Source organism: Gouania willdenowi, chromosome 17, assembly GCF_900634775.1.
Source record: "Gouania willdenowi chromosome 17, fGouWil2.1, whole genome shotgun sequence".
In the NCBI taxonomy this organism is placed as follows: Eukaryota; Metazoa; Chordata; class Actinopteri; order Blenniiformes; family Gobiesocidae; genus Gouania; species Gouania willdenowi.
The window spans coordinates 22,149,615-22,167,413 of record NC_041060.1 but is presented as its reverse complement, the minus strand read 5'-3'; the positions used below and the strand labels follow the sequence as shown (position 1 = coordinate 22,167,413).

At 37.9% G+C, this 17,799-nt stretch overlaps 2 protein-coding genes across 4 annotated transcripts; both read right to left on the bottom strand.

The window, feature by feature from the left end:
• Positions 1–480: 480 nt before the first annotated feature.
• LOC114478765 (PX domain-containing protein 1-like) lies at positions 481–5,679 on the bottom strand. Of its 2 annotated transcripts, none has more exons than XM_028472021.1 (5): positions 5,449–5,679; positions 4,991–5,091; positions 2,556–2,748; positions 2,170–2,278; positions 481–2,088 (listed from the first exon to the last, which is right to left on the bottom strand). In XM_028472021.1, the coding sequence occupies exons 1-5, from the start codon at positions 5,645–5,647 to the stop codon at positions 1,950–1,952; spliced, it is 741 nt and encodes a 246-aa protein (XP_028327822.1). In that variant the 5' UTR covers positions 5,648–5,679; the 3' UTR covers positions 481–1,949. The 2 variants fall into 2 exon arrangements, with proteins under 2 accessions (XP_028327822.1, XP_028327823.1); XM_028472022.1 differs by having other exon boundaries at positions 481–2,011.
• A 914-nt stretch (positions 5,680–6,593) lies between these two features.
• LOC114478760 (zinc finger protein 391) lies at positions 6,594–16,687 on the bottom strand. Of its 2 annotated transcripts, none has more exons than XM_028472013.1 (8): positions 16,617–16,687; positions 12,810–13,284; positions 11,570–12,155; positions 11,443–11,494; positions 9,716–9,850; positions 9,436–9,569; positions 6,974–7,097; positions 6,594–6,866 (listed from the first exon to the last, which is right to left on the bottom strand). In XM_028472013.1, the coding sequence occupies exons 2-8, from the start codon at positions 13,245–13,247 to the stop codon at positions 6,713–6,715; spliced, it is 1,623 nt and encodes a 540-aa protein (XP_028327814.1). In that variant the 5' UTR covers positions 13,248–13,284; positions 16,617–16,687; the 3' UTR covers positions 6,594–6,712. The 2 variants fall into 2 exon arrangements, with proteins under 2 accessions (XP_028327814.1, XP_028327816.1); XM_028472015.1 differs by having other exon boundaries at positions 16,621–16,666.
• Between the last annotated feature and the right edge of the window lie 1,112 nt (positions 16,688–17,799).

Sequence of the window (17,799 nt, the reverse complement as noted above, 5' to 3'; positions counted from 1 at the left end):
ATTTTTTATTTTCCACTTTTTTCCTCATTTTTAATGGATCTTGTCTTTAGATTCACAATCTTCCGTCACTCCATTTGCCATCTTATGGATCTGGTACTTGGAGGAATTGAGCCCCCACTCACCTGAGGACAGTGACCCAAAGCTACATGTTACCACAACTGCTTATCCACCACGCTATGAGAACACACTACATTAACATGATTCATGGGGTATTTGACTTTCACATTTGTGGATTTTAGCTGAAATTTAGCTGTTCACAGAGCCAGTATTGAACTCATGCTGCTACAGTTAAGAGGAGCAGTTCTCACAGGGTGAGCTAAACACTACCACACTAACTATGATAATGATTTGTGGTGTTTATGATTCAGAAACAGTTTTCTGTAGTCTAGGTTTAGAAAAAAAGGACCAGACTGACTCAGTGTTAACACTTTTATTTAGAAAAGACAATTTTCACATTTTGCATTTTTTTTTTTGCCCTCCTGCAATGTTACCTTTGAATTTAGGTATTTGTTTGATTTACATAATTTTGTAACCCTTAATACAGTTTCAAACCCATTTTAGTGGGTTTGTCATATTTGCACTAGTTTTTAGATACTGTAAACAGCCTTATCTGAAAAAAGTTTCAATTTTTATGCCTTTTATCCTTACCTCTGATTTTGGGTGTTTGTGACTTTTTTTTTCTTTCATTTTTCATTTAAGTGTGCACATTATATTTGCACTAGTTTTTAGAGACTTGTGATAACCTTGTGTCAGAAATTTTTTTCTCTTTTTATGCCTTACTATAGCCTTACCTCAGATTTTGGGTATCACTTTTTTCCTCATTTTTTATGCCTTACTGTATTTTCTTCCCAGTTTAAGTGTGCTAATTATATTATTTGCACTGGTTTTTAGAGACTTGTGATAGCCTTGTGTCAGAAAAAAATCTAAAGTTTTTCTATTTTTATACCATACTTTAGCCTTATTTCCGGTTTTGGGAGTTAGTCACTTTTTTCCTCATTCTTAATTTTCCACTGGTTTCTCATTTTTCATACCTTGCTAAATTTTCATCCCAGTTTAGGCATGCTCTTTGAACTAGTTCTTAAGGTCTTGCGATAGCCTTATCTCAGAAATTTAATTCTAAAGTTGTTCCATTTTTATGCCTTACTTCAGATTTTTGGTGTTTGTCACTTTTTTCTCATTTTTGATTTTTCTTTTTTTCAATGCCTTACTGCAGGGGTGGGCAACTCTAGTCCCCGGGGGTTGGATTCCTGAGACTTTTAGATGTCTCCTTGCTCCAACACACCTGAATCAAATGATTGCCTTGTTATCATGCTTCTGCGGCGCTTGAGACAACACATTGGTTTCAACCAGGTGTGTTGGAGCAGGGACACGTGTTGACACATGTTGTTTCTAATGGAGGAATGGGATTTGAACCCCAGCTCTGCTGTTCCAGAGTCACTGTGGAGTTGATTAATCTTAATCATTAGCGTACTAAAGGGTCCCTGGTGTCACTTTACTCGGGTAGATTTTTATTTAATCGTCAGGGAGTGAAAAGATATGATTACAGATTAGAGAGATTGCGTTTCAACCTCCCTCCTGTTTTTACTGATGGCCCTTCTCATTTTACAATGATGGCTTCCTCTCTCAGATCTCTATTTTTCTCTCGATGCGTTCTGTACATTCCTCTTCTCATTACTGTTGTTAGTGTGGTGGTTTTTTGATTCCTCCAATGTATAGTTCCGTGTACTCCTCCCTGGACAGCATAGACTGCATTGTTGTGTTTGTGTGTTTATCCTGAGGGTGAACCACTTTCTGTCTCAGGGTGTTTCTGGGTTTGACTCCATCTCTGTTTGTCTTCCCATAATGCATCAGTATCCATCAGCCCAGAGCTGCAGATGTCTTGATGCTGGTACATTTTAGTCAGTCCAGGATGTCAGTTTCTTGCATCCAAGGTAGAAACTTGTGAGATATCAGGAGGGAGGGGCTGCATTGGGTCTGAAGCTCCGCCTCTTTGCCAGTTTGCCCATCATCCCTGTGAAACCACGAAGAAGATGAGGAGAGATGGATGGATGACAGAGCTGCAGACAAACGGTCGGAGCCACGCTCGCTCTAGCACACAAGACACAACAAAAAAGAGTTACCTACAAAGTGAATGATGATAAATATTAGGATGAAAGAGTCGATGCTCACCTCCTGCTTGTGGAGTCAGTAGGTTCGGTGGGGTTCTGCGTGGGCGGAGTCAGATCAAACAGGATGCTCTCAGTGTTGGCCAGACAGAAGCCGTTTGCCATCAAAACATCTGAAAGAAAAAGAAAAAACAGCTGTCTGAACAGCTGGACACAGAGCCAATCTATTTGTGTTCACAGAGTGGAACTTAAATATCACCTCAATACAACTCAGCATAAAGAGAAAATACATGCAACAATCAATTCATAAAATCAATTACAGTGTGTGCGACAAATGTCATTAATTTGAAGAGTCACTGGACTTATTCCTGTTTAATGAGATGAAACATAATCTTCCCTCAGCTGCTAATGTGTTCAGGACACAAGGTTAATGTGTCTGTGTAAACTAACCTGACAGAGGAATGGGAACTTCAGGATCCCTGAGCTGCTCCTCCTCCTCTTCTGTCAAAACTTCAAGCTCCTCCTTTACTATGGCCTGAAGCTCCTCCTCCTGTTTAATGGTTTGCTTCTCCTCCTCCTGTACTGTGATGTCGTCGACAGTCGATGCTTCAAAGAAGGCCAGCACTGCTTCAGACTGAGAAAACTGCGAGACAGAATATCAGAGCAAATGCATCTAGATTGTTAAAAGTTTATGTTGTTCGAATCGCATCTCTTTCCAATTATTAAAGGATACAGGAGACCGATTTTGACAATTAAGATGTCAAAAATTCAGCGGAGGGGTGCTTGTACGTTTGTGATTTGTAACTCTCCTAAAAAAAAATGTAAATACATTTTTTGTACAAATATTTCTCCATTCATTTCGATTGGGTATTTTAGCGTTTTACGATTTAACGGCTTCAACTTTGAACTTCAGCTGCTTAGCCGTTCTACAACGGATTTCAACCACTCAACTTTTAACATATTCAGCTCTCTGATGCTAGAGCAAGGCTAATGAAAATGTTGGGTAAATGCTATTGCTAGGCTAATGCTAGTTTAATGCTAATGTTCAGAAATGCTAATGCTAGCAAATGCTAATATTGGGTTGATTGTAGGTTAATGCTAGCTAATGCTAATGCTTGACTAATGCTAGTTAATGCTATTGCTAGTTAATGTTAATGCTAGTTTAATGCTAATGTTCAGAAATGCTAATGCTAGCAAATGCTAATATTGGGTTGATTGTAGGTTAATGCTAGCTAATGCTAATGCTTGACTAATGCTAGTTAATGCTATTGCTAGATTAATGCTAATATGCTAATGCTCGTTAATTCTAATATTAGCTTAATGCCAGGTTAATGTTATTGCTTGTGTCACTACCTAATGTTTCAGATCCTTTCAATGCATGCGCGAAACGCGTCTACATCCGGTCAGCCTATTTTACGGCAGTTCGCGTACTATTTAAAAGGTTGAAACCCTGCTATTTAAAAATAATTAGAAATTTATGTTTTGAGTGAAATCTGATTTATTTATTTGATTTTCTGTTTGTTTTTTGATTTTCAGTGTTGTGTATTGTGTTTTTATCAGTTTTTTTTAATTAAAAACACCACAAAACAGTCACATACTGTATTTACATGTCTACTATCAAAATATTTAACAAACGTTGTATGGTCAATTTACATTTAAATATCACGTCCCAGCAGCTGTCGTAAGGATTGCGTAGTCTATGCGCAAGCATGGAAAGGATCTGAAAGGATTAGGTAGTAACACTAGGTAACGCTAATGCTAGGAAATGCTAATGCTAGGCTAATTCAACTAATTAGCTAGCACTAATGCTAGTTTAATGCTAGGTAAATGCTAATTCTAGCAAATGCTATTGTGATTACTTGTTAATGTTAGGCTTTATTGCTGTGTGTGTTATAGTGTTAGTTTACTCGTGTAAAAAACTAACAATTTGTGTGTGTCTCTCTCACTCACTCACATTTGTATAAGGGTGTGCGATCTGACAATATTAGATTGTTAAGGATTAAAACATGACGACGATCTCCCAGATCACAAAGATCGTAGAACCATCTGTAGTGCACATTTTAACCCTCGCTGTGCCGTGTCTGCGTCACATGTCTGCGGTCCATACACATCACATCCAAAGGTATATTTCTTTGCCAAATCACACCATTTGCTAGTCAGCATTACAGACACAGAATAATTATTAAGTGCTTAAACATGGCAGAAGTATGCAACTCAGAGCTGCCCTGAAAGAAGCAACACTACATAATTTAATCACATTTCAGCCTTAATGAAGGAAAAAGTCAAAAGTGACACAAAATGTTATTGTGCTGCTAGTGATTAATAATAGGGTCTTTGTGGCTCCACTGACTTTGACCCATTATTGTTTTTCTTGTTGACGTTTATATCCTTCTCGACCTATGACCTCACCAGGTCGCACATTAAAGGCAAAAGGCTTATTGCCCTCACCTGCCCGTGAAATGGCTTTTGAGTCAATTGTCCAATTACTTTTAGTCCATTTTGAACTAGGGCAGCAGAGGTTTAGTACCTGAAACTCTTAAACCCTTTATTCGATTTTAATGTGGATACCCTCATATGAAAGCTGAGAGTCCACACTTTATGTTCATGTCCATTACATCACTATAATTGGAATATGTTTCATTGTACAGGTAACAAAACAAAACTTGTGTCAGTGTCCAAATATGTATGGACCTAACTGTATTTGACAGCACGTTACATAAGTCAACAGGAGAAAAGTAGGTTGCATTTAAGCACGTTAAACAAGATGGAAATCATATTGGCTCAACGAGAAAAGAGCGTCTTCAAAATAGCAGCTTTGTGTTCAAAAATAGTGTTCTACAGTTTCAGCGAGTAGTGGCGATTCCATGGCTGATCGTGTTGTGTACCTTTGTTGGCAGATTGTTGATGGTCCTCAGAAGTGTGTTGAATTCAGACACTTTAACTTCAGGATCTGAACTCTCATCTGCAGCTCGAATCGCCAAAAGACCTTAAAAAACACAGTCAAAGGGCTTTAAACAGTGTTTTTCAACCTTGGGGTCACCTGGATTGTCGAGTAATTAATTAAAAAAAAAAATACCGAAATGTTTTTAACATTCATTTTTAAATTAAAACACAATCTTAAACAACTGTGTTCTACACTTTCACTTATGTGAGATGGCGCAGTTTGTCACTAATTCTGTGTTTGTAACACTGTAACAAACATGATTTTATAATTCTAGAAAAAAAAAATCTTTGGGGTTGTCAGAAAATTGTGACGTCGAAATGGGATCACGATCCAAAAAAGGTTGGGAACCACTGCTTTAGATGATGTGGTGCATCTCTGATTGGCCTGCTGTTGACTGACCTGGGAGCAGACTGCAGGATAGTATCTCTCTGTCCTCAGGGAAATGGTCCACCAGCCTCTTCATCATCTGGGCCAAGTCCACGTCACTCCTGTAGAGCTGCAGTGTCCTGCCGTCAGACAGCGCCACCTTCACCAGCACCTTTGAGCTTGAAAACACCTCCGCCCCCACCTCCACCACACTCATCACCTGGTCTGACATCACCCTCTTGTGCTGCTGTTGCTCTTTCTTCTTTGGTCATTTACACAGAGTCAAATCCAAGGAGGAGGAGAAAAAATCAAACTAAAGATTTTAAAGTCAGGGAAGGAAAAGCAGGGTGTGACGTGGAAGAAGAACAGTGTGGGAAGAGGAGTGGTGTGTGATCGGCTCTGTGTCACTTCAACAGTCGGGATTGAAAAGTTAAAGCAGCTTTGAACGTCAGTTGTCACACTGAGAGCAATGGATCAATCGGAAGCTTCCCTGTCATTGATTAGCCTCCTAAAGCAGGATTATTTTACAAGCTCATAACACACTTAACACTCATCTGAACACACCTTAGTTTAGTGAGGCCTTAGGGGGATGGCTTCATGCATCACTGTGAAACAAGAGCTCTCTAAACTAACATTGTAATAAATGGAGTGGGCCTAAACACGTAATAATCACAGTTGGCTGATTTTCTATCAGTTTAAAGGGTTACTTGCTGACCTTTACCACAGACCCCACCCTCAGGTTGGCGTAAGGAGGTTAATCAGCTTGCAGGGCTGAGGGTTGGGGGTAATCCACCTTCATGCTGCACCACTGAACCACATTCCACCAAAGACACAAGCCTGTGTCAGCACTTAAAGCTGCAGTATGTAGAATCATTAGACTTGTATAGAAACAACCACCCACACCAGCGGAGCCCCCCTGAGCTCTGATTGGCTGCAAGGTTGCGTCACGCTCCTGGATTTCTAAACCTTACACAAGAATACAGAGCCAAGAGAAGAAGTGAAATTACATTGTCCACTCAAAATTACAATGTGCTCAAAGGTGATTATGGATTTTTGACCAAATGATGGGAAAAAAAAAAGACTTCCTGCAGCTTTAATGAAGTCTTACACCAGTGCAGAGCAACTAACAAAGGGAAACCAGATCCCAGCACATAAACTGCATGAGAATAAACAGACCAACTTGGCAAAGTTTATCTATATTTATAAATTAATTGAAAAAATACAATTTGATGTAAACATGTGACATCTGTATCCGGCAACATGATCAGTCAAAGACCAGCTGTCCCGAGCAGTCCAATCAGAGAGCAGCATGTTGGGAGGTGGAGTGGTGCCGGCGAACGTGTCTGAGCAGCAGCTGACGGTCTGGACTGGAGTACTCGCACTGTTGGCATGGAAACGCCTCGCCAGTGTGGTGGCGGCGAGCGTGGAGGTCTAAACTCTTCTTCTGGATGCTGCAGACGACAGTTCGCACATTACCATGACAACCACAGCCGTACTAAATTAGTCTGTAGAAAGTTACAACTCTGCTGTTTAGTATTAGCGTGTGTGTGTGTCGTACCTGCTGTAGTCGCACTGTTCACACCTGTACGGTTTCTCCTTGCTGTGAGTTCTGCTGTGTCGGAGCAGAGAGCTTCTATCTATAGATGCGTACGGACATTCCCCACACTTGTATGGTTTCTCACCTGTAGACACACACAAACACACCGATACACAATAAAACACACAATCAGTTCCACGACAGACTCAACTGGATTACCTGTGTGAGTCCTGAGTTATGAAATGTGTCATTAATGACACCCTGTGTGGGTGTGTAGGTGTTCGAGTTGTGAATTAATATTTTGATGTGTTTAATTTACTTGATGGAAATTAGATTTATGTTGCAATCATTCAACAGTAAAGGTGACCAGAGTGCTTAACAGTTAAATTAAAAACACACAAGGATGGAATAAAAAATAAATAATTAAAAAGGAGAAAAAAAGGAAAAGGAAAAGGAAAAACATTCAAAACAGAAGAAAAAAATCTAAAAAAAAACCACACAGGGATCTAATTAAACTAAATTTTATTAGACAATAAAAAATAAAACAATAAATTAAAAACCAGAGGAAGCTGGTTCTAGAGGATGGGGAGGTTGAGGGTTTGATCCTAAGGCTGTACATCCAGCACCCCCAGAGACTTTTTTTTTTTTTTATCTAGAATTAGTTTTTGACCATGTTTATTATTAAAGTGCATTACAAATACAGAGTAGCCAAGATTAGTGCACAAAGTGACAAGATGCACCCCCTCAGATGTGTTTATACTCCATTTTATTTGAACTAAATTTATATTTGAGAAAGTATGGGATACAGTTAAGGCTGGGCAAAAAATCGATTTAATCAATTTATCGAATTTGTTGATAAAAATGTTTTTTATTTTGCAAATTGGAGTTAAAGTTTTTTTTTCAATTATTTTTCCCCACCAACCCTTGTGGGTTACTATAGAGGGATGTGAGCCAGCCCCCTCTTTGTTTACATGTGTTTACCCTTTGAGTAGGCTATATGTGTGCCACAGCCATGTTTCATTTTGTTTTCACACTATGCTGAGATGCTAAGTGAAGAGATTATTAATATTTTTAATTGTAATATGTTATAAATAATGTAGTTATCTGATTTCTTTATCAGAAAATTGAAGCTACTGTGAAGTTGCTGTTGCACTTTTGCTTAAACCTGAGTTAAAGCTTGAAATAGTTGAATGACCCTCGTTTACTTTTTATTTTGGGATTCTTCTATGCATTTTAACTCTTGAGGACAATCACAGCAATAAAGTTGCACTTTTGACAATATATCTGAGTGCATTGAAAAAAAAATAATCGAAAATTGAATCGAAACTTGAATTTTTCTTTAAAAAAATCTGAGATTTTTTTTTTTTAGAAAAAAAGAAATAGGCCAGCCCTAGATGCAGTTATCCAATATTTACTGAGTGTGATCTGTATTTGAAAAATAATAATAATAAAAAAATAGAATTTAATACGTTTTACATCTTTTTTTTTTTTTTTACCAAATACTAGATATTTCAGACAGAACAATGAATCCAGAGTTGCTTCCATAGGTAGATTAGCACCTTGCATGGCCGCTCTGTCCCCAGTAGGTGTGAATGAGTGAATTGGGCTGATGTTGTAAAGCACTTTAGGAACCACTTAGGTGGTGATTAAATCACTATGAATCACGTCCTCTTACTAAAACACAATGCAAAAAAAACTACGTTTTTAAGACAAAGGTGTAAAATGTTCTGCAAAGACAAAGTAAATCAACTGAGCATGGCCATTACTTACTAAAAATAATGACACACAGGAACTAATCAAACAAGAAGGGCTGCCAACTTTGGTCATTTAGTCGACTAATTGGTCGATGCCATCATGGTCGACCAAGATTTTCATTGGTCAACCAGCAACGGTATCAGTTTCAATACCGTTTTTAAAAAAAATGCAATGCACTTATATACATAGGTGATAAGGATTAAATGTCAAATATAAGTTATGTAATGCCTAAACATGATTCTGTGTCCCGCAACAGCTGTGTGAGTGAGAGCTGGCTGCAAAAAAATAAAAAAGTGTTGCGCTGCCAGTGACTGCTCTGATTGGAGCAGAGAGGGAATTAATTAAGACAGGCTTGAAGCACAAGCATCCACTATTGAATCGATCCTTTTTCTGCACAAGAACATGGATTATCCTTATATTTGATACGTGGATTATGTAAATAGATCCACTGCTGTGTCTGGCGCCGCAGCAGACACAGCAAAACAAAATATTTGTCTCTCTTTTTCTTTATTCTCATCCTCGTCTGCACCTGCTTATTTATTCTCGTTTTTTTTCTTTTGTTGGTCAACTAATCGCTACGTGTACGTTGTCTTGGTGGACCAACCATTTCTTGGTTGACTACAGCCCTACAAACAAGCAGGAACTAAATAGAGCTGCACTACAGAACTGGTAGACTATCAAGACTAAGATGCACTGAATTGTGTTGATTTCTTAAAAATGTTCTTGACCTGTATGAGTCCTGAGGTGTTGTAGCAGTGAGGCCTTCAGTCGGCTGCTGTACGAGCAGTGAGAACAGCTGAACGGTTTCTCTCCTCCGTGGATACCAAGGTGTCGCCTCAGGGTCAACTTGGAGGAGAACTTCCTGCAGAGAATAAACATGACAAATGAATTAACCAATCACGTGTCAGAGTTTGTCTGCTTCCCTGTACGTGATTGGTTTATTTACTGAGTAGAAGAATCCAACTATCTGACTCTTGTGCAGTGATGCATGGTGGACGATGTAGTCACCTGTGGCACAGCGAACAGACGCAAACATTCTGGGTTCGGGTCTCAGGGGACGACCTCTTGGATTTTTGCTCTTTGTTCTCTTTTCTTTTGGTCTTTATCTTCATCTGTGAGTTTGTCAAACGTTTGATGGTCCGACTATGAGACAACACACACGCACACAAACATGCACACATACAATTTAGAAAGGCTGAAAAGGTTTTGCAACACAGACTGTCTCCATGGCAACAGAGGTGTCTTGTCTTGAAACCTCTGATGAAACGACCGTTCCAGTCAGGGTTGAGGTCAATTATAATTGTAAACGTGTAAATTGGCAATTAATTACAGTCACGACGTAATTATAATTGTAATCGTAATAGAAAAAAATCTGTTGCTGTTGTAATCATGATTGAATTGTAATTGAGTTCAGATAACTGACGTAAATGTAATTAATATAGAAATTCTATAAAAACTGTCATTTATAATGTAATTAAATGCAAAACTGAGAACCATGTTACACATATGTTCTATGTCTTATTAAAATTAAAATGAATAAAATATGTGTCATGTCAAGTTTACCCGTCAGCTCTCTTGATGATCATTTCACTATAAAAACAAATAAAATAAAATAAAATAAAATCTAGGGGTATACTGTCACAAAAACAGACATCCACCCATAAATAATAAAACCAATATTTTCATGTATAAGGAAACCTAACAAGGTAACCAAGAGATGAGAAGCAAACTGGATGGTTGAGAATATTTTTTGTGTGTATTTTACAGCTGATTTAAGACAGGTAAAAACTGACCCGTTATCATAAGAGATGCTAACAGAAAGCTAACACAAGAGGAAGGTTACATTTTTTTGGCTTATTCATTAAAGGTGCAGTCTGCAACTCTTACAAAAGGGACTTTTTGTCTTATTTGCTAAAGCTGTCACTATGTAAGGACAGCTTTACATGAAACTAGTAGTTTGTGTGAACGAAACAGCCTCATTGAGTCCCTCCTGCTGCTTGATTTACATTATGTTTGATTTGTAATTGTTACACTAGAACGCTTTGGTGCATGTGTTCATGTGCACGCAGCAGCCTCCGTGTGGGCTGCTGTAAGTGATGCTGTATTGCTGCTAGATTGGTGTACTGTGTGCACATAGAGAGAGAGAAGCGCTGCAGTAATATGTTTTTAACAGAGCATGTTATATTACTGTGATGTTGCTGTCAGACTAACGTTAGCTTGTTAGCTCCGCTGAGGGAGGGACTTTGGAAAGTTTGGAGGCAGGGCAAGAGAGCAGCGGTGAGGGAGGGATCTGAGAGTTGCGGACTGCACCTTTAAAGGCTCAGCAATTTGTGATTAATTGTAATTGAACTTTAGTTATTGAGAACGTAATTGTAGTGGAGAAAAATAATAGTTGTAAATTTAAATGTAATTGGGAAAAATGCTGGTCAACGTAATCGGAATTGAGTTGTAATTGAACATGGATAATTGAAAACACAATTGTAATTTTAACATGTAATTGACCCCAACCCTAGTTCCAGTTATTTTGTGAAATGTAAGCCTTGGTGTTCTGGGAGGCTTGTGTGTGTACTTTACTATATGCATTACCTTTGTTGTGTGTTATATTGTCGGCATTGTTTGTAGGATAAAAAAAAAACCTATGAAACTTTTTTCCATCTGCATATGAATAAAAATATAAATCTATAGCATGATGTTGCATTTCTGCTGCATATGTTTTTTATGAGTTGATTACCAACCTGTTCGGACACTCAGTGCGTTTGTGTTCTGCCTGCGCAGCCCTCCATCCATCTGAAAACAACCAGTAGTAATCACTGTTAGAGTGGATGTCTATCATAGGGTAAGTTGTGTGTTCATTGTTTTTACCTGTTCGCTGGTCAGCAGACTTCCACATCGTCCTTTGACACGCCTCCTCTACATCCTTTTTTTTCTCCGTCTTCACCTGCTTCACCTTCTTTAAACTCCTCCTTTTCTTCTTCTTGCAGTGGCTCCTCCAGTGAGGCTCCAGCTCCTCCCAGCTTTCAGCCGTCCAGCGGCAGCAGATGCAACCGAAGCCGCCGTTGGCCCGGTGAGACTTGATGTGGACGTCCAGCAGTCGCCTGGAGGGCAGAGTCAGAGAGCAGAGGAGACACGCTGGCCTCTGATGCCTGATGTTTGACGTCCTCATTGGTCGGGTGTCTGTATCGCTGTCTTTCACACTGTCCTGGTGAGAGGATTCAGGAGGAGGACGAGGATTGATGGGAGGAGCTCGAGGAAGGGAAGAGCACGCAGGAGGAGCAGATTTAACAGTGGAGATGCGACACAGCCCCAGAGTCATGAGGTGAGCAGATTGGGCGATTTCCTCCTGGGTGGCGAGAGGCTCGACGGAGCAGGACAGATCCAGTGAGTTGTCCTTCAGAGGGAAGATGGTGGAGTTTTTCTCCTCATCATCTTCTTCAAACAGAGTGCTGACCTGCACCAAGAAGAGGACACGTCTTCATTAGGGCTGGGTGATATGGACCAAAACTCATATTTCGATTTTTTTCTCTCAAAATGGCGATAAATGATAGTAATTTCAATATTTTTAACCCAATAAAGTCTGACCAGAAAGAAAATTCTGGGTTAAATTTGCTGATGAAAAATGCCACGCAGGCACATTTATTAACAAACAGCGTGTGAGTGGGTTCTGTAGTGTGGCTTATTAGGGAGGAGTCTGTAGGACGCACTCATTAATCCATCTAACTGTGCTCTTCATGCTGAAAAGTATCAAAAGTAGCAACTCCTAAACCGAGTATTTTAAAACAAAATAAGCTATAAAAATATATATTTCCAAAATATGGGAACGTTGTAAAGAAGGACACTGGCTATACTCTATGAATAATATTAAATACTTGTATAATGTGATTTGTACTGTGTGATTGTATTAAAAAAAACAAGTTAAAAAATATTTATATATCTCGATATAGGCGATATTGTCATTTCCTACATCGACAAAATAGAAAACTATAACTATAACTAAACGATATATTGCCCATCCCTAGTCTTCATTCACAAAATAATATGTCAAGAATTCATCAGTAAAATCTGATATGATTGTGATTAATATCATATGTATCAGCTGTGTTACCTCACAGGTATGTGCGACCTGCAGTCCAACATCACTGCTGATGTCACACGTGGGCGGGCTCATGCTGTCCAGCATGTTATAGAGCAGGAAGTCCTCATCTTCGTCGCTCTGCTTGGATTCCCCGTTCAGGTCCAGCTGATAGGGCAACGCCCCCTGCTCCAGCTCCGCCTCCTCTTCCGCAGCGCCTCCATCGGCGCCTTCAAGGAAACTGAGGGTGGAGGAGGGTGGGTGCTTGTGCAGCAGGTGGCTGCTGATGGAGGGCTTGAGGCTACATGTGAACTCACAGAGTTTACAGCGATAGAACTCCACCAGAAAGGACTCCACCAGCCCTGCTGAGAGACCCTCCACCTCCTGACTGTAGAGGGTGGAGGTCACGACCCCACTCACCACCTGCAGGGTCACAGGACTGATGTCACGGTATCGCCTCACCCACGACATCGCAGGTAGGGAGTCAACCTTCACTATGACTGACCCTCTGGAAATTACAGAAAGAGGAAATCCACCGTTTAGTTCAGGGGCCAAATACGGACCAGTTTAATCCCAAATGGGCCGCAGATTATTGCATTATTATGCCCTAGTTTGCATTTCTACATCAAAGTATAAAGCACCAACAATATCCAAGCAATAAGTGACAGATATCAGTCCCAGCAGGATCTGAAATTTCCTCGGATTTCTAACAAATTTGTATTTAATTTGGGGGAATAATTTGAGGAAAATTGTAGGATTTTGGGAGAATTTAGATAATATGTAGGGCCCTATTAAATCTGTTTTAATTTTTTTCAAAATTCTGTTTTATTTTTCCCCAAATTCCATTTTTTCCACTTTAATTTTTTTAATTCCGGTTTTTTAAAGAAATGTTTATCATTTTTTGAAGAAAATATTAGTTTTTAACTCATGTGAGGAAACAAAAAATAAATACTAATAAATTAAAAAAAACAACTTATAATTAAACAAAAATGTATGTCAAAAATAAAGTAAGATAAGAGAACCATATTGATGTCACCCAATTTCCTCTCAGGAATCAATGGTTTACTGAATCTGAGCAGGTTTATTGATTAAGTTTTGATCAACTTAGTTTAAATTAACCTAATTTAAATTATCCAATCTAACCCTATCCCTAACCTAGGAAATACCCTAAAATGTTATTTTTTTTTTCCATATACTGTTAGCCTGATGGTAATTTCTAAGGTGCAGGTCAAAAAGTAGGTCCCAATAAGAAGTCTGAGTCCTCTCGTCCTTGTGTCTGATCCTGAGGACAATTAGTTCCAAAACAACAGAGGACAATAACTTTGAGCAAACCAGATAATCAACCTGTGAAGACAGCTTTCAAGCACAGTCTGAAGTAGTTCGGCCAAACCAACTAGATTAACAAGAGTTCAAATCTCAGAATAATTATGAATAAACCATATGTACAGTATATTACCAATTCTTTCAAAATATCTACAGCATAACAAAATGTATCCATCCAATCAATCTTAAAACATAAAAGGAACTTCATACAAAGAAAACAGCCCAAAATACATTACAAAAGCTTTTTTTTTAATAAATCTAACCCCTTTGATAATCCTATACACCACTGCTAATAAAGACAATGACACATCTAACATTTATTTTAGAATAATTAACTCCATAATGATTGTATAAGCTAAACTTAGAAATGAATAATGATATAAACAACCTGCAATGCCAATCAGTGTTCTACATGTTTAAAACTGTCACTGGAAATATTAACAGAAAACAGTAAGATAATTAGAATTAGTTGCAGAACTTTACATTTAAAACAATCTAAAGTAGGGAAAACTATACTTTATGATAATGCCTATTAGATTTTTACAATTGAAATGTTTCTTACAAGTTATATCTATAAGAAGTACAGACAAGTTTTTTTTTTCTCCAATCTGTAGTGGGTGCAGACAGGAACCAGCATACAGTATCTATGTAGACATGATGATGTGTAATGTTTTTGTGAGGCCCTTGAACAAAGTGTTTTCTGCTTAATGTCAAGATGATTTCTATCATTCAAATGAATAAACACCTCAGATGTGTCTCTGAATATAAAACAATTAAAAATAATACTGAAAAGTCTAAATCATATTATTGACTTAATAAACACCGCTGGTTTCTCTCTGCTCTCAACTTCGGAGACAAACTTGATGGTGTTTACACTGTAAATGAGATTTACTACAAATGTGATTATTTATTTTATTTTTTTCTACAAACCATGTGATGTAATGACCACTGCGGCTGAGATAGTTGAGAGCATAGAGTTTAGAACATAGAACACGCCATCTGGCTGAAGAAAGAAGACAATGCAGAGAGCAGAAGAAAAAAGGTCTGCTTGCATTGCTACAGAAGACAAGTTATGCCTTATGTCAGGGGTCACCATCCTTTCTGAAACTGTGAGCTACTTCGTTGGTACTGCTGGTCCGAAGGGCTACCAGTTAGAAAAGGACTTCGTAAATACTAAATGTTCACGGTTTCACTTTAACTAGAGGGTAAGATAATATGAAGTCTAGCAGTAACTTAAAAAGGTAGGAAATGTTTAAACTTCAACATGCAACACTTTGTTTCTCCTAATTTATACATTTGTTTCATTTTCATTACATTTCATAGAAAATGGTAATTTTCCTATTTTACAAGCTACTAACAAACAACTTTTAACTAATCTCATAACATGTAACATTTGTAAAATGTAACAATTGTCATATTTTGAAAATGTATCTTATCATATTATACTGTATATAACATACCACAACCCATACACCAAATCTGCAACACATTTGCACAATGTTTCAGTGAAAATAAACATTTAGAAATGGTAATTTAATACTAAAACTTCATCATGTGCAGCAGTATTTAACTCTAATAAGTACTATGTCATATGTATTTATTTATCTTTGTTAGCTTGAATCCTAGAAAGTAAATCAGATTTTAGTTGGAGCTCATTGTTGACTAGAGCTCCTGAGGGCCCCTCACATGGTCCATGTGGGCTACCTGGTGCCCACGGGCACCGTGTTGGTGACCCCTGCCTTATGTCATGTGGGAGGATCGAGAGATAACATCTGGACAAAACCCGTGGGAACGAGAGTTCCGGTGTCACGTGCTGAGTGCGCGTCATACTGAGATTCTATATGCGCATATATGCACATGCGCGCACATGCGCACTACCGGAAAAGGATTTTTTTTCTAAATAAAATAAAATAAAAATTCCTTTTTGTTTATTTTTATTCATCTTCGCGCTTGTAAGATAGTTAATAGAAAGCCGCAGCTGCGTCAATGATGCTTTTGATAAATAAATAATCGATTATTGGTTCCCTAAAACTGAACTTTGTGTTTGTTAAATCTGTTCACATCTCAGGCTGAACACTGGCAGCGGTTATCTACCCAAACAATAACAATATGTATTTTTAAAGGTGGAATTTGCCGTGGTAAATATGCTAATGTGCAAAACACATCCAGAAAACGTAAGTTTCCGTATCAATAGACACTTCTCCATAGCATCCTAACAGCAGGGCTTTCACGACGGATAACCCGGAGTAACTTAAATGTGACACAACATGCTTTTATCCTTGTAATACCAGTTTGTTCATTACCAATAAATTATATCTGTAAATAAAGTCAAAGGGGGACACATGAGCCCAAAGTGATAGAAGTCATGTCTACATCGGCAGAATAACAGCTGAGACTAAATTAACTACAGCATTAGACAATGACTCAGTGTATTCACTGCTGCTTAATTTACACATGTTAGCCTTGACCAAAGAAATATTCTACAAATAATAATAATAAAGTTTCTTTTAGTCTCACCCACAGCTTGGTGTTTACATTTTATTTCTTCTTCTGCGTTTCAGCTGCACTGCGCAAATGTTTGTTATACGCGCCACCCAGTGGACAGAGCCGGAACACACGGTTTATAAAATAACACATTTTAGAATATTATATATATATATATATATATAATATTCTAAAATAAAATAAAATAAATTGGAACATACATTAACTCAATGACTTGGATATTACATTTTGTTTTATGAAAAAAGATAAAATCGACATGCAAACCTTAGTTTATATAATGTCCAAACATGTTAGACATTGCAGTGAGTTTTTAAAAGGTAAACCCCGTTTTAAAAGTGTTTTAAAATAGGTTGTTGAACTTCAGAAAATCATTGGGGGGACACCCAATGAAAACTAACCTCTTTTGGAATAAATGTGGCTCATTTACAGCATGTCTGTTTATTAATGTGTACTGTCCCTTTTAAATAATTAATACTTTCAAATTAAAATTAAAATTTGTTGAATTTTTTTGTTTTTGTTCCTTTGTTAGGTTTTTTTTTTTTTTTTTTTGTCTGTGTATTTTTTAGTTTCTATAAGTTTGTGTTTAAGTTTTGTGCTGAATTGCTCATCCTGTCACAGTATTATTGTCTTTTGGTGTACTGTAATGGTATGTTTGGTTGTAGATTGGCCTGAGTTTGTTTAAAAAAGAGAAATTAAAGTCTTGTACTTAACCTTATGATATCCTGCATGTTCTTCTTTCTTCTTCGTTCCCATGTGTGAACAATCAGCACATTTTGCACACACGTCCAGTCCCCTGGCTGATTGCCTCAGCTGCAAAAACAGGCCAACAATAGTCCTTAAAGGTGACGCTAAGCAAGCCTCTAAAGTTGAACATTTTTAAAATTCATAACAAATCAACCAAATCAATACATGTTACAGATTTCTAACTTATAAAATGTTGAAGCCCCAATACTGATTGAATTTTGGTATATTAAAACCTATTGCAAATGATGAAGTCCATCACTCTGTTTTTTCAAAAATTGTAAAATCTATCTCATTCCACTTTTTTTGATTAATTTACACCAAACCTGCAACAGCACATCTTCAGACTGTCCTACACAGTAACGGAAGAGGATTAGGGCCACTAAAAAAAAAAACAAAACAGAGCCAGTAGTGAAAGAAAATAATAATAATAGTAATAATTAAAAAAAAAACA